This window comes from Monodon monoceros, unplaced genomic scaffold, assembly GCF_005190385.1.
Source record: "Monodon monoceros isolate NGI ecotype Baffin Bay Population unplaced genomic scaffold, NGI_Narwhal_1 Super_Scaffold_10, whole genome shotgun sequence".
In the NCBI taxonomy this organism is placed as follows: Eukaryota; Metazoa; Chordata; class Mammalia; order Artiodactyla; family Monodontidae; genus Monodon; species Monodon monoceros.
Genome location: NW_021703766.1, coordinates 54,515,292 through 54,542,520, shown reverse-complemented (window position 1 = coordinate 54,542,520; position 27,229 = coordinate 54,515,292). Strand labels below are relative to the sequence as shown.

The 27,229-nt window shown below is 49.3% G+C and overlaps 4 protein-coding genes across 12 annotated transcripts in view; 2 read left to right on the top strand and 2 right to left on the bottom strand.

Annotated features, from left to right (window-relative positions):
* Positions 1-27,229, top strand: part of LOC114908066 (NACHT, LRR and PYD domains-containing protein 7-like) — a 582,624-nt gene that overhangs the window by 258,195 nt on the left and 297,200 nt on the right.
* On the bottom strand, positions 1,243-8,893 carry RPS9 (ribosomal protein S9). Its single transcript, XM_029245458.1, has 5 exons — positions 8,861-8,893; positions 8,489-8,604; positions 8,150-8,272; positions 2,526-2,712; positions 1,243-1,492 (listed from the first exon to the last, which is right to left on the bottom strand). Exons 2-5 carry the CDS (start codon positions 8,583-8,585, stop codon positions 1,315-1,317), a joined length of 585 nt encoding a protein of 194 aa, XP_029101291.1. The 5' UTR covers positions 8,586-8,604; positions 8,861-8,893; the 3' UTR covers positions 1,243-1,314.
* Positions 15,688-22,120, bottom strand: TSEN34 (tRNA splicing endonuclease subunit 34). 9 transcript variants are annotated; one of them, XM_029244969.1, is made up of 5 exons: positions 21,923-22,109; positions 20,311-20,557; positions 19,841-20,084; positions 19,425-19,682; positions 15,688-16,181 (listed from the first exon to the last, which is right to left on the bottom strand). In XM_029244969.1, the coding sequence occupies exons 1-5, from the start codon at positions 21,955-21,957 to the stop codon at positions 15,994-15,996; spliced, it is 972 nt and encodes a 323-aa protein (XP_029100802.1). In that variant the 5' UTR covers positions 21,958-22,109; the 3' UTR covers positions 15,688-15,993. The 9 variants fall into 9 exon arrangements, with proteins under 9 accessions (XP_029100802.1, XP_029100776.1, XP_029100793.1 ...); XM_029244943.1 differs by having other exon boundaries at positions 15,691-16,236; positions 21,923-22,120; XM_029244960.1 differs by having other exon boundaries at positions 15,691-16,236; positions 19,425-19,630; positions 21,923-22,120.
* MBOAT7 (membrane bound O-acyltransferase domain containing 7) overlaps positions 22,563-27,229 on the top strand; it is a 12,222-nt gene continuing 7,555 nt past the window's right edge. Inside the window, exons 1-6 of the mRNA XM_029204562.1 lie at positions 22,563-22,671; positions 23,176-23,254; positions 23,357-23,486; positions 24,114-24,240; positions 26,141-26,300; positions 26,966-26,975. Coding sequence (XP_029060395.1) covers positions 22,579-22,671; positions 23,176-23,254; positions 23,357-23,486; positions 24,114-24,240; positions 26,141-26,300; positions 26,966-26,975 — 599 coding nt within the window. The 5' untranslated portion in view covers positions 22,563-22,578. The remainder of the gene's footprint in view (positions 22,672-23,175; positions 23,255-23,356; positions 23,487-24,113; positions 24,241-26,140; positions 26,301-26,965; positions 26,976-27,229) is intronic.

Sequence of the window (27,229 nt, the reverse complement as noted above, 5' to 3'; positions counted from 1 at the left end):
GAATTTCAACTTCCTTCACTTCCCTCCTCCCTGAGGCTCAAAGCTACAGGGACTGAAGGAAGGAAAGATTCGGAGACCAGTGCTCACTGTCTCCAGCAGAGCCCTGGTGACTAAGACCACCAAGGAGTGCCTCCTTTCCTCCTGGGCCCCGAGGCTTCCCCCACCCAACCACCCTCCCTCCCTCTCCCCCACACCAGGCTGCTGCATCTGAAGCCCCCCAGGATGTGACCTATGCCCAGCTGAACCACTCGACCCTCAGACGGGAGACTGCACCCCCCGCCCCCCAATCAGGGGAGCCCCCAGCAGAGCCCAGCGTGTATGCTGCTCTCGCCGTCCGCTAGCCCAGGAAGGACCCAGGCCCCACGCTCCAGGGACCCCCAGGAGCTGCCCGCATAAATGCTTATACCGAACTCCAGCCAGCCTGGAGTCCTGACACGAACCACCAGGAGCTTCCGAGACCTCCTGGAAGCCAACTGCTTCCAGAACTCCATGGACATCACAGCTGATTTTATGGTCCCTACCAAGGTTCCTGACCTCAAGGACCCTACTGCAATCAACACCTTGGGGTGAGGGAGGCCTACCACCCAGCCCAAGTAGGCTGCGAGGAGTTGGATTCTTCTGCAGGCTTCACAGACTTCGCAAAGAACCATGAGCCCTCACTGTGAAGCTGGCCACTTACATCACACTTGCATCACACCCACAAATCCCCCAGACCGGGACTAGTGTGCCCTGTGGCTGCAGCTGCTCAGAGGCTGCTCAATTCCAAGTGTTCCTCATTTCCCGAGACCAAGCCCCTTCCTTCCCTGCCTGAGGCAGCTTCTCAAACAGAGAAAAGGGAAGCCCGCCTCCCTCGGGACCAACAATATCATCAGAAACTCCAAATGCAGGGGCAGGGGCAGGGTTCCCCTGCGTCCTCTGCCTGGAAATGACTCCTCGCCGCACACGCAAACGGATGGCTGAGAATTTCCTTCTGGTTTTGCCTCAAAGAACCTTCCTCATACTACTACTGGTCTCCCTGCTGTGATAAGTTATGTGTAGAGATGTTTGTTAGGACACCGTAGCCCAGCCCTAAGAGGAAAAGGACCACCATCTTGCAGGTGGTCTCAAGCACCTGAACAAAGCCGACCCGGCCCCTCTGTGCACGTGTGGAAACCCGCTGAAGGACGCAGCCTGCACTTCCCACCGCAGAAGGCTTGTGTTCAGATCACGGAGGAAAAGAGGCACACCAATGAACACCAGTTCTGAAGTGTGGATGTCATTTTATTATCTGACTGGAAAACTAGACTCCATCAGCCCTGGCGGGCCTGGGTGGGCTCAATCCTCCTCCTCGTCATCGCCAGCTCCAGCCCCGCCCTGGCCCTTCTTGGCGTTCTTCCTCTTCACGCGGCCTGGGCGGCCGCCCCCGTACGGAGAACGGAGGGAGAAGTCGATGTGCTTCTGGGAGTCCAGGCGGACAATGAAGGACGGGATGTTCACCACCTGCTTGCGGACCCTGGAGGGGGACGGCAGGTGAGCAGGACAGGGAAGCAGGACGCTGCCCTCCTCTGCCTATGCTTTACAGCTGACAGGGCTGGTGCTATAGAGCTGCACTGACTCTGAAGCAATAAACGGGAAGGGCTCCTGATCCTAAAGAACTGCTGTGTGTTCCGGAGAGCTTTCAGGCATCACCTAATTCACACAAATGGATCCACCTTTACATTCACACCTCACAGAAGGCAGGGAGCAATTCAGAAGTAACCCACGAGACCAGAGCGAATGAGGTGAGGCGGCAGCATATAAACCCAAGACCTGCTTTTCAAATTCACAACTGTGCCAGATACTTAAAATATTCTCAACTGTGTGTGTCACACACTGAGCTCTATTAGCAGGTGCAGCAACCCGAAAGGACAGGGGTTGTTTCATTTCAGACAAGCAACGTTGAGAGGCTCCTGCCCATGGGTCACGCGGCTAACGAAAGGCTGCGGCAGAAATTCAGTATGCATGTATCCCACCCACTTACTACACAGCTCAACTGGGCCTCATGAACAGGGCCCAATTTACAAAGGGTAAACTGAGTACTCAGATAAAGACCCATCTGGCCTCTGGTCTTCACTGTGGCAGACCTTGGCCTGTGGTGAACTCACCAAATTAAGGCCGACAGGAGAGTGCACTGTGGTGATCAGGGCCTGGAGTGGCTCCACAAGGGCCCACTACACAGCCGAACCCACACAAGTCAGTTAGCCCCAATGACTCCTCTCAACTGGACACCAAGGGCTGTTACCTGTCCAGCTACCTGCACGCCTCGTAGAAGCCTTCGCAAGGTGTACGGCTCCGGCCGCAGTGACCCTTGCGCTGGGCTACGGGGGGGATGAGGCTGCCCCCAGCTCCCCCGTGAGCTGTTTGTAGGGGGTCAATCTGCACCCTCAAGGGGAGCTCACACCTTCATCACCTCCAAGGGCTGCACAGGAGATAGGGACAGCGGCTTAGTGAGGGCAACCATCAGAGGGGATGGGGTGGGGAAGGCTCAGGGAGCCCAGAGGTGGTACCTGATATGGCGCTGGCGGATCAGCACACGGGCGTGGTGGATGGACTTAGCCAGGCCCAGCTTGAAGACCTGGGTCTGCAGGCGTCTCTCCAAGAAATCCTCAATCTTCAGGCCCAAGATGTAATCCAGCTTCATCTTGCCCTCGTCCAGCACCCCGATACGGACGAGTCGCCGCAGCAGGGCATTGCCTGGTAAGAGGGGAAAGAAGGCCTGCCTCAGCATTCTCGCCGACCTCAGACTTCTGGGTTCAAATCCTCCACCTCCAAATCATGGTGGTGGGACAAAGTAGGAAGTAAGAGCTAATTCTGATACAGAACTCAACATGCTATTACATGAGCCACTGTGACTAACGGAATCCTCACACTACCCTAAGGCAGGTGGCTACATACAACTCTGCTCACCTGCAAAAGGAAGAACCTTCCAGAGTTGTTGGGAAGAGTAAACGAGACAACCCCCTCGAAAGGCTTAGCATTCATCTGCAAAAGTCTAAGTGCTGCTGTTCCTAAACTACTCCTCCCATAACACAGCAGGGCGGCTGAGAGCTAATATTCTAGAGTCAAGAAAGCCCTACTAATCAAATGAGGTTAAACCACCTTCCATATCTATAATATTGGAACAGTATCAGAACCAATCTTATAGGCCTGAAAAAGACTGGGCATACATTTAAGCTGAGTACATGTCATCCATTTTATCATTCTGAGATTTTCTACTAAAAAGATGGTGTGGACCTAACAATGCCTGGCATAAAGTAATCCAGCAGAGGTCAGCTTCTACCTTTTACACAACTCTACTTTCAGGAGGCCTCGCTACTTCTTGTCCATGGGCATCCAAAGCTCCACTCAGGACAGCTCTTGGGATGCTGTGGGCAAACCCCTTCCCCCAGGCTCACACTCACTGAGCTTATCACCACACAGGATTATCACTAACACACTGACACTGGGGGTAAAAGCACCATTACCACCCATCCCCTCCCTTGCCCCCAGGCAAAGCTTGATTGAAGGAAAGATGGCTCACTGTGATGACAAAAGTCTTCCTAGCAGACCAGGAACCTAGCAGACCAGAATCTAAATGAAGAAACATACTATATGTACTATATACCTTTTCCAACACCCCAGGTCATAATATGCACTGAATAAATGCTGAACACAAAACAAGGATATTCTCCCGTTTACAACCGCATAAAAGATGAAAAGCCTACACAATGAAAAATATAAGGCACTGATGAAAAATATTTAAGACACAAATAAATGGAAAGATATAGTTAAAATGTCCATACTACCTAAAAGCAATATACAGATTCAATGCAATCCCTATCAAAATTCCAATGCCATTTTTCACAGAAAAAAAACAAAGAATCCTAAATTTTTATGGTACCACAAGACCCTGAATAGCTAAAGCCAATCTTAAGAACAAAGCTATATACATTACAAAGCTAGAGTAATCAAAACAGTATGATATTGGCATAAAAAACACATCAAGGGAACAGAATAAAGATCCCAGAAATAAACCCACACAAATTAATGGTCAATTTACAACAAAGGAGCCAGGAATATATAACGGGGAAAGAAAAGTCTCGGCAATAAATGGTGTCGGGAAAACTGGACAGTCACATGCAAGAATGAAACTGGACCCCTACCTTATCCTGTACACAAAAATTAACTCAAAATCGGGAATTCCCAGGCAGTCCAGTGGTTAGGACTGGGTGCTTTCACTGGCGTGGCCCAGGTTCCTCAATCCCTGGTCGGGGAACTAAGATCCCACAAGCTGTGTGGTGGTGATGCGGGGGGAAGAAACTCAAAATGGATTAAAGACTTGAATGTAAGACCTGAAACCATGAAACTCCTAGAAGAAAACATAGGCAGTAAGGTCCTTGACATATCTTGGAGATGATTTTTTTGGATTTGACCCTAAAGCAAAGGTTACAAAAGCAAAAATCAGGGCTTCCCTGGTGGCGCAGTGGTTGAGAGTCTGCCTGCCAATGCAGGGGACGTGGGTTCGTGCCCCGGTCCGGGAGGATCCCACATGCCACGGAGCGGCTGGGCCCGTGAGCCATGGCCGCTGAGCCTGCGCGTCCGGAGCCTGTGCTCCGCAACAGGAGAGACCACAGCAGTGGGAGGCCCGCGTACCAAAAAACAAAACAAAAACAAAAACAAAAATCAACAAGTGGGACCACACCAAAAAAGCTTCTGCACAGCAAAAGAAATTAACGAAATGAAAAGGCAACATACAGAATGGGAGAAAATATTTGCAAATCATGTATCTAATAAGGGGTTAATACCCAAAATATGTAATGAACTCATACAACTTAAGAGCAGAAATGGACTTCCCTGGTGGCGCAGTGGTTAAGAATCCGCCTGCCAATGCAGGGAACACAGGTTCGAGCCGTGGTCCAGGAAGATCCCACACGCCGCAACTAATCTGAGCAACTAAGCCCTGCGCCACAACTACTGAGCCTGCACTCTAGAGCCCGCGGGCCACAACTACTGAAGCCCAAGGGTCTAGAGCCCATGCTCCGCAACGAGAGGCCACCGCGATGAGAAGTTTGCGCCCCGCAATGAAGAGTAGCCTCCGCTCCCTACAACTAGAGAAAGCCCACGAGCAGCAATGAAGACCCAACGCAGCCAAAACTAAATAAATATATAAAAAATTATTTTAAAAACCCCAAAAAAACAAACACCTCAATTAAAAATGGGAAGATGATCTGAATAGACATTTTCCCAAAGACATACAAGTGGCCAAAAAGCACAAGAAAAGGTGCTCAACATCATTAATCATCAGGAAAATGTAACTCAAAAACACAATGAGACCTTAAAACTTCTCATCACAAGAAAGTTTTATAACTATAAAACTAAGTGTACCTGAAACTAATATAATAATGAATTATAAATTATACCTCAATTTAAAAACAGACATGATATTCAAATAGTAATATAAAAACATACTCAAAGGTAAACAAAAGTGAGTTTGAGATTATCTACCAGTTTGGACACTTCATGCCTTTTTGTCCTTACATTAGAAAATAGAAACCTGACAATAATTCAACCTGTATTCCTTCAAAAGTATATTTCATATTTACTATTAAAACACCTACATCCTTAAACAATGCGGAGGGTCATCAATACAGGAAAAACCTTATGTGGTATGAAGACAAAAATAACACCCATAAACTGCGTCTTCAACAGGATCATGTCCAACTACTAAAAATTGTTACATGGGCTCCATCTGGCCAAAGCATTAACAATCAATCAGTTTTCCTTTTTTTTACACTAATTTTATCTATCTGTTTATCTATCTATCCATCTATTTACTTTTATTTGGTTGTGCCAGGTCTTAGTTGAGGCAGGCCGGCTCCTTAGCTGCAGCTCGAGGGCTCCTTAGTTGTGGCATGCGAACTCAGTCGCGGCATGCATGTGGGATCTAGTTCCCTGACCAGGGATCGAACCCAGGGCCCTGCAATGGGAACGTGGAATCTTAACCACTGGAAGCCCCCCAGAATCAGTTTTTTAAATTTAAAATCCAAACCAATAAATTTTTTAAAAATGTAAGCCAGTGGGCACCTCAGTGGCAAAGGGACCCTTGTCACTATGGCATGCGGCAAGCCTGTAAGTGCCTTAGTTTCTAATGTGAAAAATGGATGTAATACCTGTCCTCCTTAAGTTGGTGTAAGGAAGGAGTTCACACCTGTAAGGGACTGAATGAACCAGTAAGTCTTTTTATCAGATGAGGCTCTCACACCTTAGTGGGAAAGGCTGCAGAGCACAGCAAACGCCTGAGAGCTTGCAGGCTCCTCCTCCCCACCCCAGGAATCTAAAGAGCTTCATTCACTAGAAAGTGTGCTACCTGATGCTTCCCTCTTGCAACTTCCACCCTGAAAAACCAAATAATCCCTGGACACTGGCCTCTCACACTGCCCTATGCCATCTCTTGGTCACATGACTGCTTATCACCTAAGTTTCTCTGTGATTATCTCTATCTTCAGCAAGCTCCCCCTGAGACCAGAACCAGCTTCGGTCTGTCCCCCAGACTCAGGGATAAAGTCCCACCCAATACCAGTGTCCATGGGGGAGATTTCTCAATTATCATGAGACTGTCAAAGCAGTTTATGGGTCTAGGACAGATAAAAGTGATAAATGTGGGCTTCCCTGGTGGCGCAGTGGTTGGGAGTCCGCCTGCCGATGCAGGGGACACGGGTTCGTGCCCCGGTCCGGGAGGATCCCACATGCCGCGGAGCGGCTGGGCCCGTGAGCCATGGCCGCTGAGCCTGCGCGTCCGGAGCCTGTGCTCCGCAATGGGAGAGGCCACAGCGGTGAGAGGCCCGCGTACCGCAAAAAAAAAAAAAAAGTGATAAATGTGTGGTAGTTAGTTAAACACGCTCCAAGCCTTTCTCAACCTCTAATATGGATGACCACTCATGCTTAACAGCGAGGAGTGTAACGGCACTTCCTTAGCCACAGTTTGGGAGAAAAATCAGACTAGCAACCCTGATTGAGAATAAAAAGTGAGGTGCCCAAGGAAGCCTGGCGGGTTTCCCAGCCCCTCCTGCTTTTCACCAGAAATCAAGATTTCCCAGGGACAGGCCAAAAGCAAGTTATCAAGATGACACCTAGGCAGTGGCCAATTTTCGAGGCAACTAAAAACAAGCTGTAGACACTCTGAGTAAACTTCATGTTGTGTAAGTTTTATCTCAATAAAAACTGTTACAAAAAAATAAACAAAAAACAAAAAAGATACAGAACCACCTACAGCCAAACTCACAGCTGTTAGCATCACAAACTGTATGTATGTGTGTGTGTGCGCGTACATATGTATCTTCCACACCAGGATACAATGTAGAACACACTAACCAAGTCTACTGATTACATCTTATTACACTTAGACACTGTTTCAACTTTTGGTGATGTTCTCTAAGCTTCCCCTGGAATCCTCATTCCATCCCCATAGCTGAACTCACCTTAACTCTGGAGCCTGCCCTCCAGTCCCACCTATGGTGGGAGGCCTCTGACCATTTGCTCATTTGAAGTATTATCAGTACCTGCTATGAGGCTGCTTGTGCAGATTAAATAATGTACACCAAGAGCTTAGAAAAAGGCATTCAGCGAGCTTTATATAATACCAGCTATCTTAATATTTTTGCCACTTGACAATCTAAGAGGTCCTACTAAAATTTGATCATGTCAATCATTCCTTCCGAAAGCCCTCCATTAACTCCCCATCTCAAAGTAGAAATTTAGAACTTTAAGAGTCTAAAAGATGATAAATTCTGTCACGTGTACCTTCCCACAATTTTTTTAGTCACTGTAATTACTATACGATCTGTACCCTCTCCAAAATCACCTGGAATGTTCTTCCCTGTGAAATCCACAGGTCCTCTCCTGTTCAGACCTTGAGTAAATGTCCTTGACCCCCACGTTAAAGCAGGCAAGTGTACGCAGTAAAGCTCGCTCCCTGCTAGAACCATCCGACATTTCAGAAATTTCAGTCTACTCCCACCCCCAGTGAACAAGACACATAAGCAGCAGTACTGTTTTGCTACACTGTGTACAGCTAGAGCCAGGTGGCCAAGCTTGCTGAGCACTGTTAGTTCTAATCAAGAGGAAACTGAAGCCCAACGTTTCCCATACACACCTTCAAACAGACGCCGCGGGTCTTTCTCATCCAGCGTCAGCAGCTCCCGGGCAGCCTTGCGGATCTTGGCCAGGGTAAATTTGACCCTCCAGACCTCACGTTTGTTCCGGAGCCCATACTCGCCTGCAAAGAATGGGCGAACAAGTTCAGTCCCACGAACTAATGAAAAGGATTGGTGGTTTCGTGGTACAGAAAATCTAAACAACGAACGATCCCGAATTTGGGGAAGAGGGAGGGGGACACACCGAAGGGACTCCAGTAGAATTAGCACGTGGGCAGCCTCACCCCCGTGTTAGCTTCCCCGGCCCGGGAAGCAGAAACCCTGCATTAGTCACTCACCGATCAGCTTCAGCTCTTGGTCGAGGCGGGACTTCTCGAAGGGTCTCCGCGGGGTCACATAGGTTTTGCGACAAACCCAGCTCCGGGCCACCGGCATGCTGGCTCTACTTGCCCGTCTGTGCGGAAAGGAGAGCGGACAGTGAGGACTCGGAGCAGCGCCTGCGCAGTCCCACAACTCAGCTAGAACCTCGCGGCGCCCAGGAAAATGTCGCGAGAACCGTCCCTCAACCTTTTATAACCGATACCATTCCCACTACTCTACAACCACCTTCATCTCACCTGCATTTTCTCTAGCGAACTCATTAAAGCTCGGATGGTCCACAAGACCCTACAACCCACACCCGGAATAAAGAACACAGCACTACACCTCACCTTTGCGCCCGCTTCGGTAACCGAGAAAGAGGCGCACGCGTCCCCCGGTCGCGCTCTTATAGCAGCGCCGCCGTCTTGTGACGTCAGCACGCGCAGCGCCCGCCTGTACCAATCAGAAAAGACGTTGGCGGGCGGAAAAAGCAATAGAGACGAGAGGTTGGGCCAGAGCGGCGTGCTAAGTTGGGAGGACCCCGTCTCTAGCTGACAAGGTGTCGGAGCATCGTCCGGTGAGAAGTGAGGACTCCTCTCCGCCCTCGGGTGGTTACTTAAGTGCCGTCAGCTAGCCTCTGAGTCGCGGTATAAAGTTGGAGTATTCACCGCCACCGCCACTAGACTTCAGCCGGCTCCGTCTCTGTGAAAAGATCCCCAGACGGTTGGAGCTGTGCGAAATCAAAGCTCCTTCCAGAAGATAATGTTATATCCATGAATAATGAAAAAAATCATTTTTCATATCAGAATGTCAACCCGAAGCACAGCCAGAAGCCAGTCTGCCGTTTTGAACCCTAAAACAAATCCTCTACTCGTGAAGCTTTGAGCCTTAGGGGAACAGGGAAAAAATAATAATAAAGTAGATCATTTCAGAGTGGTGCTCTGAAGAAAATAAATTACTGATAATGACTGAGGGAAAATGGTACTCCAGATAGGATGGTCAGGGAAGCCTCTTTAAGAAGGTGACTGACTTTTTTTTAACTTAAGACCCAATGATTAAAAGGCTTTGTGCCTCTTTATCAAAGACAGCAGTTTACATCCTGAGGTTTCCTTTGGGTTTCCAGAACAGGGAAAATGTTCTGACACCTCTTGTTATAAACCTGGAGCAATTTATACATTGTTTTTTGATCTCCTCAGCCAACATCTTCCTCTCAGACAGGATTATTTCCTCTAGTCCTTTCCTCTCTGGGATAATCCCATTCACACCAATGACTTTCTTTATCGCTGTTAGATAATATTTAATGAGCACTCTAAATGCGCTAGGCTTTGGGCTAAACACCTTATGGGTTTTTTGGTTTTTTGTTTTTGTTTGTTTTGTTTTTAATTCGTGTGACCCATGATTTCCATTACTAAAAATAGTAACAGGTAACATTCTGGAATATTTACTATGTATCAGGCCCTGTTCTCAGAACTTTACATATGTTAACTTACTTAATACATATTTAAGGAGGACTCTCAGAGAAGTTGCCCTCCCTGATAGTAATACTTTTATAGATGCTTGCTTAAGGAGCACTAATACTATTATCCTATTTTATAGAGGTAGACACTGAGGCACCAAAAAGTGGTTACAGAACTTGCCCAAGACTGCACAAAGTGGAAATAAATTAAGACTGACCGGATGAGAACAAGCAAAGGCTATCTATTCAGCGTAAGGGAGTCAGTCACCATCACTCATGTTTTGGCAGAGACTCAAAGGCAGGCAGAGGTGTGGGAAAGCTATATAGCAGAAAAAAAGGAAAGGCTTCAGGTGTCCCAGTTTGGAGGCTGTCGTCATGGAGAAGCTAGACATGGGCAGACTAGAAGTTAGGTACCCTATGCGATTGGTTGGGGTACATATTTGGCTTTCTTTTCTTGGTCCTAAATTGGAGGTGGGGACAAAAATTAGTACAGTTGTGAATTACTAATCAAGTCCTGGCCCTTTTGGACCTATTGTTGTAGGGGTTATTATTTGGCCCCTTGGATTGTTACTTCCTACAAGCCTGCCTTATAGCAGGCTGGCTTCCTGAGCTGTTTTTGTTTATTGAAGTATAGTTGATTTACAATATTGTGTTAGTTTCACTTTTACAGCGAAGTGATTGAGTTATAAATATATATATATTTCAGATTCTTTTCCATTATAGGTTATTACAAGATATTGAATATATTTCCCTGTGCTATACAGTAAATCCTTGTTTTTTATCTATTTTACATATAGTAGTGTGTATGTTAACCCCAAACTCCTAATTTATCATTCCTCCCCCACATTGTCCCCTTTGGTGACCATAAGTTTGTCTTCTATGTCTGTGAATCTGTTTCTGTTTTGCAAATAAGTTCATTTGTATCATTTTTTTAGATTCCACATATAAGTGATATCATAGAATACTTGTCTTTCTCTGTCTGACTTACTTCACTTAGTATGAAAATCTCTATGTCTATGTTGCTGCAAATGGCAATATTTCATTCTTTTTTATGGCTGAGTAACATTCCATTTTATATATACACCACATCTTCTTTATCCATTCATCTGTTGATGGACATTTAGGTTGCTTCCATGTCCTGGCTATTGTAAATAGTGCTGCAATGGACATTGGGTGCGTGTATCTTTTCGAAGTATGGTTTTCCCTGGATATATGCCCAGGAGTGGGATTGCTGGATCATATGATAATTCTATTTTTAGTTTTTGAAGGAACCTCCATACTGTTCTCCATAGTGGCTGCACCAATTTACATTCCCACCAAGAGTGTAGGAGGGTTCCCTTTTCTTCACACCCTCTCCAGCCTGTATTATTTGTAGACTTTTTGATGATGGCCATTCTGACCAGTGCTGAGCTGTTTATTATAGATAAGGGGTCTGGTTTTCTGGGCAGGCTGCTGCAGGCTGTGGATCAGAGTTCTGTTTTCATATATGATCTGGCCGTTGTCTATTTGTATATTCAGTCTCTCAGCAACTAGAAGTCAGGCCAGCATTGCAGCTGGGACAGTCTGGCTCCATAGCCCATGCTCTTCACCGCTGTTTTATGCAGCTGCTGTCCAGCAGACTCAGCAGTCAGTATTCCCTCCTCAGAGCAACAGTCCCACTCAATCCTTTCCTTCATGACATCATCCTGCTGTATCCAGATGCTTCGGTTCAAATTCAGCAATCCTCAATTACTAGCTCTAATACCTCAGACAAGTTTCTCAATCATTCTGTGCCTCAGCTTCCCCATCTATAAAATGGGGGTGACGGCCGCACCCACCTCATAGGGTTATCATAAGGGTGAAATGATGCAATCTATGCAAATTGCTTAGGATGGTGCTTGGCGCCAAGAAAGCACTCAGCGTTAGCTACCGTTATCATTATTATTCTCTCATTGTACTTCTGTATCTGTCAAACTACCTTGCTCTTTTTTGTTTTCTTGTTTACAAGTTAGCTCCCAGACAAAAAATTATAGGAGGGCAGGGGCTTCCCTGGTGGTGCAGTGGTTAAGACTCCACACTTCCAATTCAGGGGGCCTGGGTTCGATCCCTGGTCAGGGAACTAGGTCCCACGTGCATGACGCAACTAAGAGTTCGCATGCCACAACTAAGGAGCCAGCAAGCTGCAACTAAGGAGCCCGCCCAACACAACCAAATAAATATTTTTAAAAATTTTTTCAAATAAATTTTTTTTAAAAGTCTATAGGAGGGCAGAGACCTCATCTTTCCTGTTTATCAGTGTCTTAGCACAGGCTTAACATATAAGCTGACAGTCAAAACATTGTTAAATGTATGAATAACTTAACTATACACGCATCATTGGTGTTTCAGAGTTTCCAACAACCCCCTCCTCAGGTTCGATTCATTTGCTAGAGCAGCTTACAGAACTGAGAAACACCTTACTTACTAAAATTAGAGGTTTATTATGAAAGGATATAACCCAGGAACGTCCAGATGGAAGAGATGCACAGGGCAATGTATAGGGAAAGGGTGATGACCTTCCCCACTCATCATTGCTTTAATTTGCATTCCTTGATGACAGATGATGTGGAACATCTTTTCACGTGCGTATTGGCATCTTTTTATATTCTTTGGTGAGGTATCTGTTAAGGTCTCTGGTCCATTTTTTTAATCAGGTTGTTTTCTTATTGTTGACTTTGAAGAGTTCTTAGTATATTTTGGATAACAATCCTGTATCAGATGTGTCTTTTGCAATATTTTCTCACAGAAGTTTTTTAATTTTAACGAAGTCCAGCGTATCTACTTTTTCTTTCACAGATCATGCCTTTTAGTGCCGTATCTAAAATGTCATTGACGGTACTTCCCTGGTGGCACAGTGGTAAAGAATCTGCCTGCCAATGCAGGGGACACCGGTTCCAGCCCTGGTCTGGGAAGATCCCACATGCTGAGGAGCAACTAAGCCCTTGTGCCACAACTACTGAGCCTGCGTGCCACAACTACTGAGCCTGCGTGCCACAACTACTGAAGCCCCCTCCCCGCCTAGAGCCCGTGCTCTGCAACGAGAAGCCACTGCAATGAGAAGCCCACTCGCCGCAACTAGAGAAAGCCCACACGCAGCAACGAAGACCCAACGCAACCAAAAATAAAAATAAATGTATTTAAAAAGTAATAAAGTAAAATGTCATCGCCATACCCAAGGTCATCTAGGTTTTCTCCTATGTTATCTACCTGGAGTTCTATAGTTTTGCATTTTTACATTTAGGTCGATGATCCATTTTGAGTTAATTTTTGTAAAGGGTGTAAAGTCTGTACCTGGGTTTTTTCTTTTTTGCATGTGGAGGCCCTCAGAATAGTTTTTTTTTTTTTTTTTTTTTGCGGTACGCGGGCCTCTCACTGTTGTGGCCTCTCCCGTCGCGGAGCACAGGCTCCAGACGCACAGGCTCAGCGGCCATGGCTCACAGGCCCAGCCGCTCCGCGGCATGTGGGATCTTCCCGGACCGGGGCACGGGCCCGTGTCCCCTGCATCGGCAGGCGGACTCTCAACCACTGCGCCACCAGAGGAGCCCAGAATGGTTTTTAATGAGGAACTTTTGAGAGGAAAGACTCAGGACACAGGTACTGAGTCATCAAAGTACCTTGCTGTAGAGAGAAGAGAGGTATTAGAGAAATTACAAAACTGGCAAAAGTATAGAGTATTAGCCAGGCAGGAGTTAGTATCCTAGTTTAAATTAAAATCTAAGCTTAGGGAATTCCCTGGAGGTCCAGTGGTTAAGACTCCGTGCTTCCACTGCAGGGGGTGCGGGTTCTATCCCTGTTTGAGGAACTAGGATCCCACATGCCACACGGTGTGGCCAAAAATAAATAAATAATCTAAGCTTGCAGGACATCAAGAGTCTATCAAGTTTATTCACCAAATAGGGCAAGAAAGAAAGAAGAAATTGGGGGAGGGGTAGAAATTGAGAACCAGAGGTGGAGACTTTCAGCCCCAGAATTTTCACCATGTGACTGTATTACAGTAACGAAATCTATGTGACCAAACAAAGCTACACATTTAAAAAATCAAGATATAGGAACTTCCCTGGTGGCTCAGTGGTTAAGAATCTGCCTGCCAATGCAGGGGACACGGGTTTGGGCCCTGGTCCGGGAAGATGCCACATGCCGCGGAGCAACTAAACCCGTGCGTCACAACTACTGAAGCTCACGCTCCTAGAGCCCATGCTCCACAACAAGAGAAGTCACCCCAATGAGAAGCCCGCGCACCGCAACGAAGAGTAGTCCCTGCTCGCGGCAACTAGAGAAAGCCCACGCACAGCAACAAAGACCCAATGCAGCCAAAAATAAATAAATTTATTTAAAAAAAAAAAAACTTTGCCTTCTAATGCAGGGGGCACGGGTTTGATCCCTGGTTGGGAAGCTAAGATCCCACATGACTCACGGCCAAAAAACCAACACATAAAACAGAAGCAGTATTATAGCAAATTTAATAAAGGCTTTAAAAATGTCTCCCCTGGTCCAGGAACTAAGATCCCACATGCTGTGGGGCTAACTAAACCCGCGTGCCGCAACTACTGAGTCCATGGGCCACCACTAGAGGGCCAGAGCGCCGCAACTACAGAGCCCCTGCGCTCTGGAGCCCACATGCCACAACAAAAGGATCCCGCATGCCGCAACTAAGACCCAACACAACGAAAAATAAATAAATATTAAAGATAATAATAATGTTTAAAAAACTGTTTTAAATAAATAAAAATGGTCCACGTCTAGAAAGTCTAAAAAAAAAATCAATGTATAAATATTGGAAGCTGGTACTGGTAACGTTCTAGTGATTTCTTAAGCAGAAAGGCGCTATATAGATCGTTTTACAAATGCATATTTCATACGTATGTGTTTTAGCTTTTGTAAAAAATTGCGGAATAGAACATACACTTAAAGGAGGATCTAAAATACAAATGTATGGTATAAAAAGTAATTCTCAGGGCTTCCCTGGTGGCGCAGTGGTTGAGAGTCCGCCTGCCGATGCAGGGGACACGGGTTCGTGCCCCGGTCCGGGAAGATCCCACATGCTGCGGAGCGGCTGGGCCCGTGAGCCATGGCCGCTGAGCCTACGCGTCCGGAGCCTGTGCTCTGCAACGGGAGAGGCCACAACAGAGAGAGGCCCACGTACCGCAAAAAAAAAAAAAAAAAGTAATTCTCCAAACACCTGAATAAACACCACCCAAGGCAAGAAAAAGACCACCCCTGACATTCCCCTCCCTACTCCAAATGGCTATCCTAAAACTGCAACACTCGCTTCCTTCTTTTCTTCATGTGTTTTTATTTATGCCTTTGCATGCATCTGAAATGTCTTGTAAAAATGTTTTCAAAAGGAAGTTTAGTGCAGTGGAAGAGCTCAAAAATTCGGTGTCAGAAAGACCAAGTTTGGGAATCCCCTGGCGGTCCAGTAGTTAGGACTCCGCGCTTTCACTGCTGAGGGCCCAGGGTTCAATCCCTGGTCGGGGAACTAGGATCCCACAAGACGCGCAGTGCAGCCAAATAAATAAATTAATCAATCAATTAAAAAAGAAAAAAGAAAGACCAGGTTTTAAATCCCAGCCCTCCTCCCTACTAGATGTGTGACCTCAGACAAGTCATTTCCCCTCCTCCAGGCCTTTTCCTCATCTGTACAAGAAGACACAAATGGCCACATTTCCCAGGACTGTCATAAGGATTCAAATCACAAACTCCACATTTATTCAACAAGTTTATTGAGACCTTTTGGGACCTAAGCCCTGTAGGAAACAGAGATGAATCAGCTTTCACACTCAAGAAACTCACAGTTGGAAATAGGTAACTATAAAAACAACACAGCCACTAAGTGCTTTGAATCAGGGAGGGACATGAGAAGGATGTAGTGTTTATAAATCTGGAATCAAAAACTAACTGCCGAGAGAGGCAGGAGGGTGGTCGAGCCTCCCACTCGGAGATGAGCTTGGGACCATCTAGAAAGGCTCTTGCCAAGGACACAGGCACGTGCCCACAGGTCTCTGGAGTTCACTGCAGGCTGGCCCACTGCAGGGATGTGTAGACCACCTTACCATCAGGCTGCGGAGAGCAAAGCAGCAGTGTCTTTCTGACACTGGTGCCGAGGCGGCCAGCAGAAACCAGGTCCTGGAGTGGGATGGGGTCCCCGGGAGCCCAGCACTGAGCGATGTAGTGAGCATGGAAACGGAGCGGGTCGCCTGGGTGAAGGAGAGAGGCAGGTAGCACTTTCCAGTGGCAGGGAGCTGGAAGACACTGGGACGTCCACACAGAGGACATGGGGATGGTTCCAGCTATCACTACCAGTATTTTAAAAGACACCCCTGGACCTATACACACATGTATAGCATAAGCTTATTTAAAAAACAAAAATGAAAACAAATAATTGAATACATCGTTGTCAGTCAAAGCCATGAGGAACTCAAAAGGGTTTCATGTAAATATCCAATGAGAAGTGACTCTAACAGACTAAAAGAAGTAAGAAACAATTTACAATAGGATGGTGTAATAAAATAGATAGAAGAAAGGAGTCAACAAAATTTTTCTGAAAAGGGCCAGAGAGTAAATATTTTCAGTTTCTGTGGGCCACGCTGCCAACATTCAAATCTGCCACTCCAGCACAATAGCAGCCACAGAGCATATGTAAACAAATGGACAAGGCTGTGTTCCAATAAAACTGTTTAAAAAAAAACCAGTCAGTGGGCCGGATTTGACCTGGGGCTATAGTTTGCCCCCGGATTAGATGAATGCTTTCAAGTAAAGTAGGACCCTGAGTAGGGCACTTTCCAGAAAACTAAGTAACAGGTAACGTAAATCTAAAAGAGCAAAGCTTCTAACAATTCTACTCCTGGGTATTTATCTGAAAAAAATGAAAACACTAATTTGAAAAGATACACACACCTCTATGTTTACTGCAGCATTATTTACAATAGCCAAGATATGAAAGCAACCTAAATGCCCATCAATAGATGAATGAATAAAGAAGATGTGGTATTTATACACATACACACACACACACATATACACATACAACGCAATACTACTCAGCCATAAAAAAGAATGAAATCTTGGGATTTTTGACAACATGGATGGACCTCTATCAGCATAATAGAGGGTATTATGCTAAGTGAAATAAACTAGAAAAAGACAAATGCTGTATGATTTTATTTATATGTGGAATCTAAAAAACAAAACAAATGAACAAACATAACTAAACAAAAACAGAGTCATAGATACAGAGAAGAAACAGGTGGTTGTCAGAGGGGAGGAGGGCTGGGGGAGGAAACAGGAAGATTAAGGAGTTCAAACTTTCAGTTACAGAATAAATGACTCACAGGTAAGAAATGTACAGTGTGGGAAATATAGTTAATAATTATGTAATGTCTTTGTATGGTGACAAATGGTAACTAGACTTACGGTGCTCGTTTTGAAATGTATAGAAATATAAAATCACTATATTGCATACCAGGAACTTACACAGTACTATAGGTCAATTATACTTCAAAAATAAACAAAGACATAGAAAAAGAGATCAGATTTGTGGTTACCAGCAGCAGAGGATGGAGGGAGGGGGAATTGGATGAAGGTAGTCAAAAGGTACAAACTTGCAGTTATAAGATAAATAAGTACTAGGGACGTAACGTACAACAGGATAAATATAATTAACACTGCTGTTCATTATATATAAACATTGTTAAGAGAGCAAATAAATCCTAAGGCTTCTCATCAGAAGGAAAAACTTTTTTTTTCTATTTCTTTAATTTTGTGTCTGTATGAAATGATGGATGTTCACTAAATTTACTGTAGTCAACATTTCATGATGTGTATAAGTCAAATCATTATGCTGTACCCCTTAAACTTATAGAGTGCTGTATGTCAATTATGTCTCAATAAAACGGAGGGAAAAAATAAATAAATAAAAGAGCAAGGCTATAAGACCTTCCATCTGAGGGGATGTCATAGCAACTATAAATCAAGGCCCTCCCTGGCAGCTGGGTTTCCAGCAAGAACCTCTCCATGAGCCAGGCACCTCTCTGGTTGTTATGATACCTCAGTCAACTGAGAAAGGAGCATCAAAATGCTTGAGAAGTTACCCTAAAATTGTTTTCCAAGAAACTTAGCATCTTTTAACCTCAGGAAGATTTAGAGTTAGAAATATGTATTTAAGAGATTCAGACCTTGAATACTAATCTTCAGGAGACAAAGATTTTATGTATATTTGATACATTGAGTATTTATTGTTTTAGAAATATTGACCTATTACAAGTAACAGGTCAGCCTTGTGGTTTAGTTTCAAATGTGTGATTGAGTGATTGATTTAAACTTATTTTAATCTGAAGTTTTAGTAAGTCTATTAACAGTGTAAGAATATAAACTTAAAAATCACCCCAGTTATAACTTATTAGAGTTAAGTTATTGGCAAGATTCATAACCAGAAAGCTGCAGAACTTAAAAAATATATATATTAAATTTTAAAATGCGGTTTATAATGTTTGAAACTACTTAATTCCTTTTGTAAATGGGATCAAACATGAATTAATGGTCCCCTTAAAATCTGGTAGATTGAAAAAATTAAGTTTTATAAAGTGAACTGAAAGCTTAGAAAAAACCTAGAAATTAGCATTTGTATGTTTAGTCAGTTGAATATTCATTTGCAAAACCAAAATAATCTTTTTTTTTTTTTTTTAGCATACAAAAATCACCCCAAAAAAACAGTAGCAAAGTGATTAAACCATGGTTACTTATAGAGAATGGGGCAGGGAAACTGTTCTCAGCTCCTAAATCAGTCAGTTAAATTTTAGTCTGAGAAGAGAATAAGCCTGTCAACTCATCTGCAGGGAACTTAGCGGACAGTCTCCAATGAATGGCTAAGATCTGACTACTTATCAGGCAGTTCTACCTATGTTCTTAAGGAGAACAAACAGAGTGATTTTCTGCACTTTTTTTTTAACCTTTAAGTTACACAATAAATTCAAAAATTAACTGATTCATCAAAAGTCCCCCTTACCTATTCCTGATGCAGATTCCCTCCCAGAACTATTAACTATTTGTCTTTGGGCTGGAGCAAATCCTTTCAAGCTTTTTTCCCACTTGCTTGATAGGATTCTCTGGCTACTTAGTACTCCACTTTAAGTTCTTTTCATATTCTTTCACTAGAGCCACAATTTTTAAGACTACTTAAATAATTTGTCTATAACTGCCTAACAGTATAAAATATGATTTACTTTTTACTATACATGTTTTTTATGAGCTGTTCTTTTTTTTTGCCCCCTTTTTTCATTTACTAAACTGCCCTTCAAATGAGCACGGCTTCCCAAGTGTTTCCTGTCCTTCCATGGTTTCAGAGGCTGAGAAAATGAAACCAAAAAAAGAAAAGAAAAATGCAGAATGTAGTGGAATTGTGAAGAAATGAGTGGCAATCAGAGGTCCCAACACAAACTCACCGGGATAGACCAGGAAGTCGCCCCCGAACTTGCCAGCCGCACTGAGGAAGAAGCCTCGCTCCCACAGGTCTCTGTAGATGCTGTAGCGAAGCTCGTGGGCAGGACGGCCAGCGTGGGGCCAGTCTTTGGACTGGACACGCCAGTCCAGGGGCCTAGCCTTGATGGGCCGAGGCCTAGCAGTGGCCAGCTGGATGAGCAGAGCAGACCTGGGCAAAGGAGCCACCCCATTTGAAGGCCCTGGCTGGGGAGAGGAGGAGCCTGGTGGGGGGGGGGGGCGGAATCCAAGAGAGTTTGGTGAATCCAAGGGGCAAGGTTTTCCCAGCCCCAGGGAGAACCAGCCCTAGATTCCCTGCCAAAATTCCCAAAGATCTCTTCCCTCCTTCCCCTGGTCCCTGGACTCCAACTCCCACCTTCACCTGCTTCCTCATGCTCTCCAGCAGCCTGGCCAGCACTGGCCTCATTCTCTTCTGCAGCTTGGTTCCCACCGGCCTCCTGGCTCCCGCTGGTCCCTGATTTCTGTTCCAGCTTCTGCTTCTTCGCAGCCTGGCCCTCTGCAATCTTCTCTAGGAGCTCCTGACGACGGGTCTCACGGGCCTCAGCTGCCAGAGCACTTTGCTCCTGGAAGCCCTGTTCTTGCTGGCGCTTGAAGGATGCCAATGCCTGAGAAGTAAACTTAGCTGTAATCTCAGGATTCAGGCATGCCCTGCCTTAGGAAGCTAGGAATCCTGACTCCCTGGCGCCTCCCAACCTCGGGGCGCGAACCCGGGGATCCCAGTATCCTACTCTCACAGTATTCCAGAATCCAGGACTCCTAGACCCCTCCCACTTCAGGGACCTGTTGTCCCCAGCCTCTTCTCCCGCAGGCGCCCCCAACCTGCCCCCTTACCAGGCTGTGCTGGCGGGGATCCGGGCGCGGGGCGCTGACTAGGGTCACCGCGCCGATCTCTGCCAGCAGCCGCGCCTCTTCGGGCATCAGCAGCAGCGGGAGGCCCAAGCGCGAGTTCTGGCGGGGTCCGCGGGGCAGGGCGCCGACCGTGCGGCCCCCTACTCCCAGGCGCTCCCGCAGCGCCTGCACCGCCTCGGCCCCCCACACCAGGGAGCGGCCGTTCGCCACCTCCACCACCAGCATCCTCCTGCGGGAGGCCAGGGGCACAGCAGTCACCCACAGAGCTGCACGTCTCTAGCCGCCCGATTCGCGCCGCGGGGAGGCCTCCCACCGCCTGGCGGGCGGGGGGGGCGGTCTCGGCGAAGCCCCGCCCCTGAGTCTCGGGGGTCGGAGCCTCGCTCAGTGCCGCGTTCGCCACCTGCTGAGCGGGAGGGCCAGGCTCCGCCGCCTGGGCGCGGGACTCCGCCCTCGGGCGATCCCGCCAGGCCCCGGGGCTGACAGAGACGAGGCCCCGCCCCGAACCGAGCCGCGGGGCCCCGCTGGAGCGTCTCGGACCCCGCGGTCAACATTCTGGTCTGGGCCAACACTGCCATGCCGGCCCACGCGCCTCGGAGCAAAGCCTGCCCCAGCACGGGCCACGCCCCCTTCGAAAGATCCATTTCGGCGTCGCCCTTCGGGTGTCCCCGTCAGGTGTCGGGACCTCCAGAGACCAAAGCCCCGCTGAGGCCACGCCCTCTTCGGGTTGCTCGGGACTTGGCTCCCCCCCTTTCCGAACCCCAGGGGTTCGGCCTCAGGTCCCCTTGCTCTGAGTTGGGCTCCTAGAATACGAAGCCCCGCCCCCGCCCGAGCGTCGCCGGTCCGTAAGTTCGGGAGTCCTCGGCTCAGCCGAACCGCAGCACCGCCCCCTCCCGAACATAAGGGGTTCAGCGTTCGGGCGTCCTCGGCTCCAGTCAATCACATAGCCTGAGGCCCCGCCCCCTCCGGCCGCCTGAGCTCCCCCAGTTGGAGCTCGTGCCCCACGTTAGAATCCCACAGCCGGAAGCCCGGTCCCCTGAACGCCCGGTCCCCTGAACACCCGCCGCCTGTTCTCCGTTCGGGCGGGCTCACCCCACTCGTGAGCGCTCCCTTCAGAATGTGGCACAGTCCTCTGATAGGACCAGCTAGTCACCTCGTAAACACCAGCTCGCAGTCCCGGCGGAGCCACCCCCTTACGTAGCTCGCCACGCGCTGCTTCCTCCACCCCCCCATGCCTACCCCCTGCGTCGATTTCGTCATGCCGCCACCTCAGCGGAGCGGGAAGTCTGGGACCCGCCCCGCAGGGCCGTATCCCTGCCTTCCCCCTAAAGTGAAACCCCCTTGAGCCCGCCCCTCGAAGCGCACCTCCCTCCTCGGTTCCGGGACTTGGAAATGGGAGGCTCCTTACGCTGGACCCGACCCCTTGGCACCACGGCCCGGGGCCCCGCCCCCTTCAGGCCGGGACGCTGTTTGCCACGCCCCCTTGGAATACTCCTGAGCCCCGCCTCTTTCGTGTTGCCTGAACCCGTGGCTCCGCCTCCCTCCTAAACATGAGACTCCGCCTTTCAGCCACCCAGGGTCACTTGTACCCGACTACCTCCGAAGGGAACAGACGCTGTGGCCCCTCCACATCCGGCCGAAGCTCTTGGCTCCGCCTACATCCGAACAGAGACCTTCAGTAATCGACTACCTCCGAAGAAAACCGAAGCTTGTGGCCCCGCCTCCAGACTCTGTCCCAAGGAACCTGAAGCGGAGGCTCCACCTCATTCCGAACGCTGAGCTCCAGGCCCCGCCTCTTTCCCAGGTTCGGTCGCTTCCCTCCGTGCCCGAAGCTTCTGGCCCCACCCCTTTCCGAGCCCGAAGCCCCTCCCCTTTGCGTGCTCGCAGCTCGGTAGAACCGAGTCCGCGTCCAGCTGCCGACTCGTGCTCCCTACGCCCAGTCCGGGCTCCTTCCCTGCTCAGCCCGGAGACTGCCAGGCGCTGCACACCCGGCCCTGGGCCGCGCAGCCCAGCCGGCGCCCCGAAAGAGGCTGGGGACGCGGGGGCGTGCTGGGCGGGGTAGGCGTGGCGGACCCGCGGTGGCCCGCGGGCCAGGACTGCTCGCCTGCTTCCTGCCCTGCGGGCGGCGCGGAGCCGCGGGCCCAGGTGGGTCCGCCACGCCTGGGCCGGGGTGCGGTGGGCGCGGAGTGCGGAGGCGCCCCGGAGACCGGGAGGGGTCTGGACAGTGTGGGGTCGCTGCGGATCGGCGGGCTGATGAGGTGCGGGGGCGGTGCCGGGAGCGCGGCCGAGCTCCCGGGTGGCGTAACCGCCTGTGGCTTTGCCCGGAGCGGATCTGACCCGCGCTTGGTGAGCGCAAGGGGAGTGGGGTTCGGGAGCGGGCCCGCTCTCTGGGTTTCAGACGGGAGAAGGAACCGGAGCTCCGAAAGAGGTGGAGGCTGGAGGCCTGGGCTCCTCTGAGGCCCTCTCGGAGAGGGGCAGGGGGTCTGGAGAGAAGGGTTCTCAAAGAGGGAGAGGCTGGGGGATAAGAAGAGAGGAGCTGGATTGCTGGATACTCGAAGGAGGAGGGGGCCGGGAGGTTTGGATTCCTGGGTTCTCAAAGGAGAAGAGAGCTGGGGACCTGCGTTCTCAAAAGAGGGGTTCTGTGGGTGGCTTCCTCTATCCTCGAAGGAGGAAGGGCCTGGAGGTCGGGATTCCTGTGTTGTCAGAGGAGAGGAGCTGAGGGTAGGACTCCTTGATCCTCGACAACTGGGGACTGGGTGGGGAGGCTGTGGATCCTTGGATTCTCTAAGGGGGAGGGGCTGGGGGCCCGGACTCCTGGGTTCTCACTGGGAACCTCTGCCCCTCCCCCAGAACATGTCGCCTGAAGAATGGACATATCTGGTGGTTCTTCTTATCTCTATCCCCATCGGCTTCCTCTTTAAGAAGGCTGGTGAGTCAGGTTCCCTCCCCAGTGGAAAATAAACGGGGGGGGGGTGCCCGGGCTGGGGACCCCTGGAAGGTTCCACGCTTATGCTGTGCCTTCTCCCTGCAGGACCTGGGCTGAAGAGATGGGGGGCAGCAGCTGTGGGCCTAGGGCTCACCTTGTTCACCTGTGGTCCCCACACTTTGCATTCTCTGGTCACCATCCTTGGGACGTGGGCGCTCATTCAGGCCCAGCCCTGGTGAGGATTTGGTGGGGGGAGGAGGGGGAGATGGAGGGGGTGGAGGAAGCGACCTGTTTCCCCTTGGGGTCTTTCTCTGTCTCCATCTCCGGATGTCTCTTGTTTATCTCTAGATTCTCTGTGTCATTTGTCTGGTCTGTTTTTCTTCCTCTCCTGCCTTTTTCTGGGTCTTTGTCCCTGTGTGTTTGTCCTGGTCCTTTACATCCATGTCGTGGATTCAGGAGAGAGGAGGACGTTACTAGTCTGCTGGCCCTGCCACCGTTGGTATTGGTATTCTCTCTCTCTCTCTCTCTCTCTCTCTCTGTTTCTCCCTCCCTCTTTCTCTCTCCACCTCCCCTCTCTCCCTCTCCCTTCCTCCTCCCTCCCTCCCTCCCTCCCAGAAAAAATGGAGGATTGAAGGGTCTTCACCCTGAAGCCTCTCTTAACCCCCTTCTCATTTTCTTCTCCGTTGCTGCGCATTTCTGTGTGGCTGTTTCAGTCGTGCTCATTCCATACCCCCCGCCCCTCATCTTCTGTCTCTGAAGGTGGGGAGGTGGGGAAGGATTTGTAGCTGGAATCTAGGGGCGGCTGAGGCAAGATGTCCTGCACCCCTGCACCCAGCACAGCACGCCTCTTGCCTTTGCCCAGCTCCTGCCACGCCCTGGCCCTAGCCTGGACCTTCTCATATCTGCTCTTCTTCCGAGCGCTCAGCCTGCTGGGCCTGCCCACTCCCACACCCTTCACCAATGCCGTCCAGCTGCTGCTGACACTGAAGGTCAGACTCCCCTCCAGCCCTCGCTGTGTGCCAGTTAACCACCCCAACTTTACCTTCTCCTCCCAGCCACTCCCGTGGGAGGCAGAGGAAGGGGGATGGTCTCTCCCACACACCCCGCCGGGGGCGGGGCTTCACCTCTCAGCTCTTCCCCGAGGTAAAGAAGTATCCAAAGTTACGTAACTGTGGGTGCCATGTGGTGGCTGAGCTAAAGTGCATCTTTGTAGCAAGCCATTTTGCAAAGGACAACCAGCTCTGGGGAGGTAGCACTTAGTTAAGGACACAAAACCAGGACACCACGTCCGGCTCTCCATGACCTGGGAAGATGGGTGAAAATAGATTCCCAGGCCCCACCCCCAGCGGAACGTAAAGTCGTGCGTTCCTACTATGTGCTACATATCAGTGAACAGAACGGTCATGTGAGGTGGTGAATGAGGTTTCCTCAGCATCCTGTGTTCCCGTCGGGAGCTGGAGAAAGAGCCTTTCAGGACATAGGGACCAGCGTGTGTGGAAGGGGGCAGGCTGAGCCCCATCAGCAGTGGACAAGCCACATGGACCGTCCATCAGGAGCGGGAAAGAGCACAAGCAGCCCAGGCCAAACCATGCAGGGCCCCGTTGGCTAAGGTGAGGGGTCCCAGCTTCTTCCTGTGAGGGCCCAAGATCCACTGCAAGAGGTTTTTTGATTTGTTGCCAAGAAGAGGTAGTGTGACCAGATTCACAGGTTAAAACATCCTTCCTCCCGATGCTGCGCGAGTTGAAGCAGAAAGGGCAAGATGGGGTGATGTGGGACACTTATCAAAGTCCAGCTGACGAACAGTGGTGGCTTGATGCAGGCCTGTGGGGAGGTCAGTCAGGGCCCCACCAGGAAGCCCGGCATTTAGGAGAAATTGAGGACAGGATGGGGAGAGGTCCTGGGCCCCAGGGCACGAGAGGAGGGGCAGGTAGTGGAGCTGGGAAGGAAAAAGACTTGGGTAGAGCCCCCCAATTCAAGAAGGTTATCGAGAGTCACGGCCAGCCCAAGGTGATCTTATCAATACAAGGGAATAAAAACCCAAGCCTCACTCCTGCCTTCCTCCATCTCTGCCTGGGGCTCTGTGCCAACTAAACCCAGGGGGAAGCTGGGAGACACAGGCCTGTGGATGTTGAGCCGGCCTGGGGTCTGTGCGGAGAAGGGTAGAGAGCAGATCTGAAGAAGGAGCCCGAACATATTCAGCCCAGTGGTGGAGGCAAAGCGAGAGGGACAGACTCCAGAGACTTAAGGGATTCGATTCGGGGAGTGAGGAAGGTTTCCAGCCTAAGCAATTAATTGGATGGTGGTGGTATTTGCTGATGGCAGAGACTAGAAGAAGACCCACTTTGGGGAGAGGCTAATACCGTGTTGTACCTTGGATGTGTTCAATTCGAGGTGCCTGGAAGATATCAAGTATTAATGACAAGAGGTAGCTTTTTTTTTTTTCTTTTCTTTTTTTTTTTTTGATCTCGCCACATGGCTTGTGGGATCTTAGTTCCCCGACCAGGGATCATCAAACCTGGGCCCCAGCAGTGAAAGCGTGAGTCCTAACCACTGGCCCGCCAGGGAATTCCCTAGAGGCAGCTTGGGGCTTGGAGGAGAAGTCCCCCCGGGTTACACTGTGGGTGGCACCTAAAGTCACAAACTGCAGGAGAACCCAGAAAGATGGAACTCAGAGAAAAAAGACAGAGGGGTCCAGGAGTGAGCCCTGCGAGAGTCACCAAGAAGCCCTTACTCACGACTAGATGCCCAGAGCTGCCCGTGGAGTGGAGCCTCAGCGCCCACCTGCGCGGGGCTGCAGCAGCCGTTGGCTGCCCGGAGAGGTAGTGAAAGGGAGGTGGGTGAGAGGAAGCCCGGGTCTGACCTGTCCTTGCCTACACCCCTTCCTCCCAGCTGGTGAGTCTGGCCAGTGAAGTACAGGACCTGCACGTGGCCCAGAGGAAGGAAATGGCCTCGGGCTTCAGCAAGGGGCCCAGCCTGGGGCTGCTGCCTGACGTTCCCTCTCTGATGGAGACGCTCAGCTACAGCTACTGCTACGTGGGAATCATGACAGGTGAGCGTGCCCGCCCCGCAGGCCTGCCTCCATCCTCTGCCTGGAGTTTGGTGCCTGTTCCACGTCCCACATTGCGTTCCAGCATCTGCTGCTCTGAGGGCGAGCGTCTATGCCCGAGCCCATGTCTGACTCTCCCGCCTGGTCCCAGGGCCCCTCCAGAGTAGAGACGGACTGTTCTCAGCCCCAGTGATTCCTTATAACTTTTTGGGAGCAAACAGGAGATAAAAAGGAGAAAGATCTACATCACCCTAACATTTCTGCTGCCCGGGCAGCGAGCATTCACAGGTTATGATCCCATTTTTAGTTTCAGAAAATATTTTTCACTAATGTTGACCTCTTAGAAGGTGTTCGTTTTCCTAGCAACTGTATTGAGCTGTGATCACCACACTCACCTGCTTGTAACCACATCCAGCTTGCTGGCTTTTAGTCTGTTCACAGAGCTGTGCAACCATCACTGCCATGTAATTTCGTCAAAACCCTGTACAAAGAGCCGTCGTCTCTCAAGCCTCCGTCTGCCCCCATTCCCTGGAAACCACTAATTGACTTTCTACCTCTATATATTTGCCTATCCTGAACATTTATAAGTGGAATCATACAGTGTGTGGTCTTCTGTGACGTGTAAGACGTTTAACACTTCTGTTAACCCCACTCTGCTCCCTCCCTAGGCCAAGAACAGTCTCCTCTTTTCTGACACTGCCCCTCTGCAGCCCCTTCCTGCTCAGTGGCCAGAGGGGTCTCATGGAAAGGCATAATGATAATCCAGCACTTCCCTGGTGGGAGAGCCAATACTGGTTTCCTAGCGCTTAGAACAAAACTCAAAGTCCTCATCAGATCCCCCAAGGGTCCCGCCCCTACCACCTTCTCATTTCTTCTCACACCACTCTTCCTCTGTACATGCACTGCTGCACTTCCTGTCACTCCTTCATACC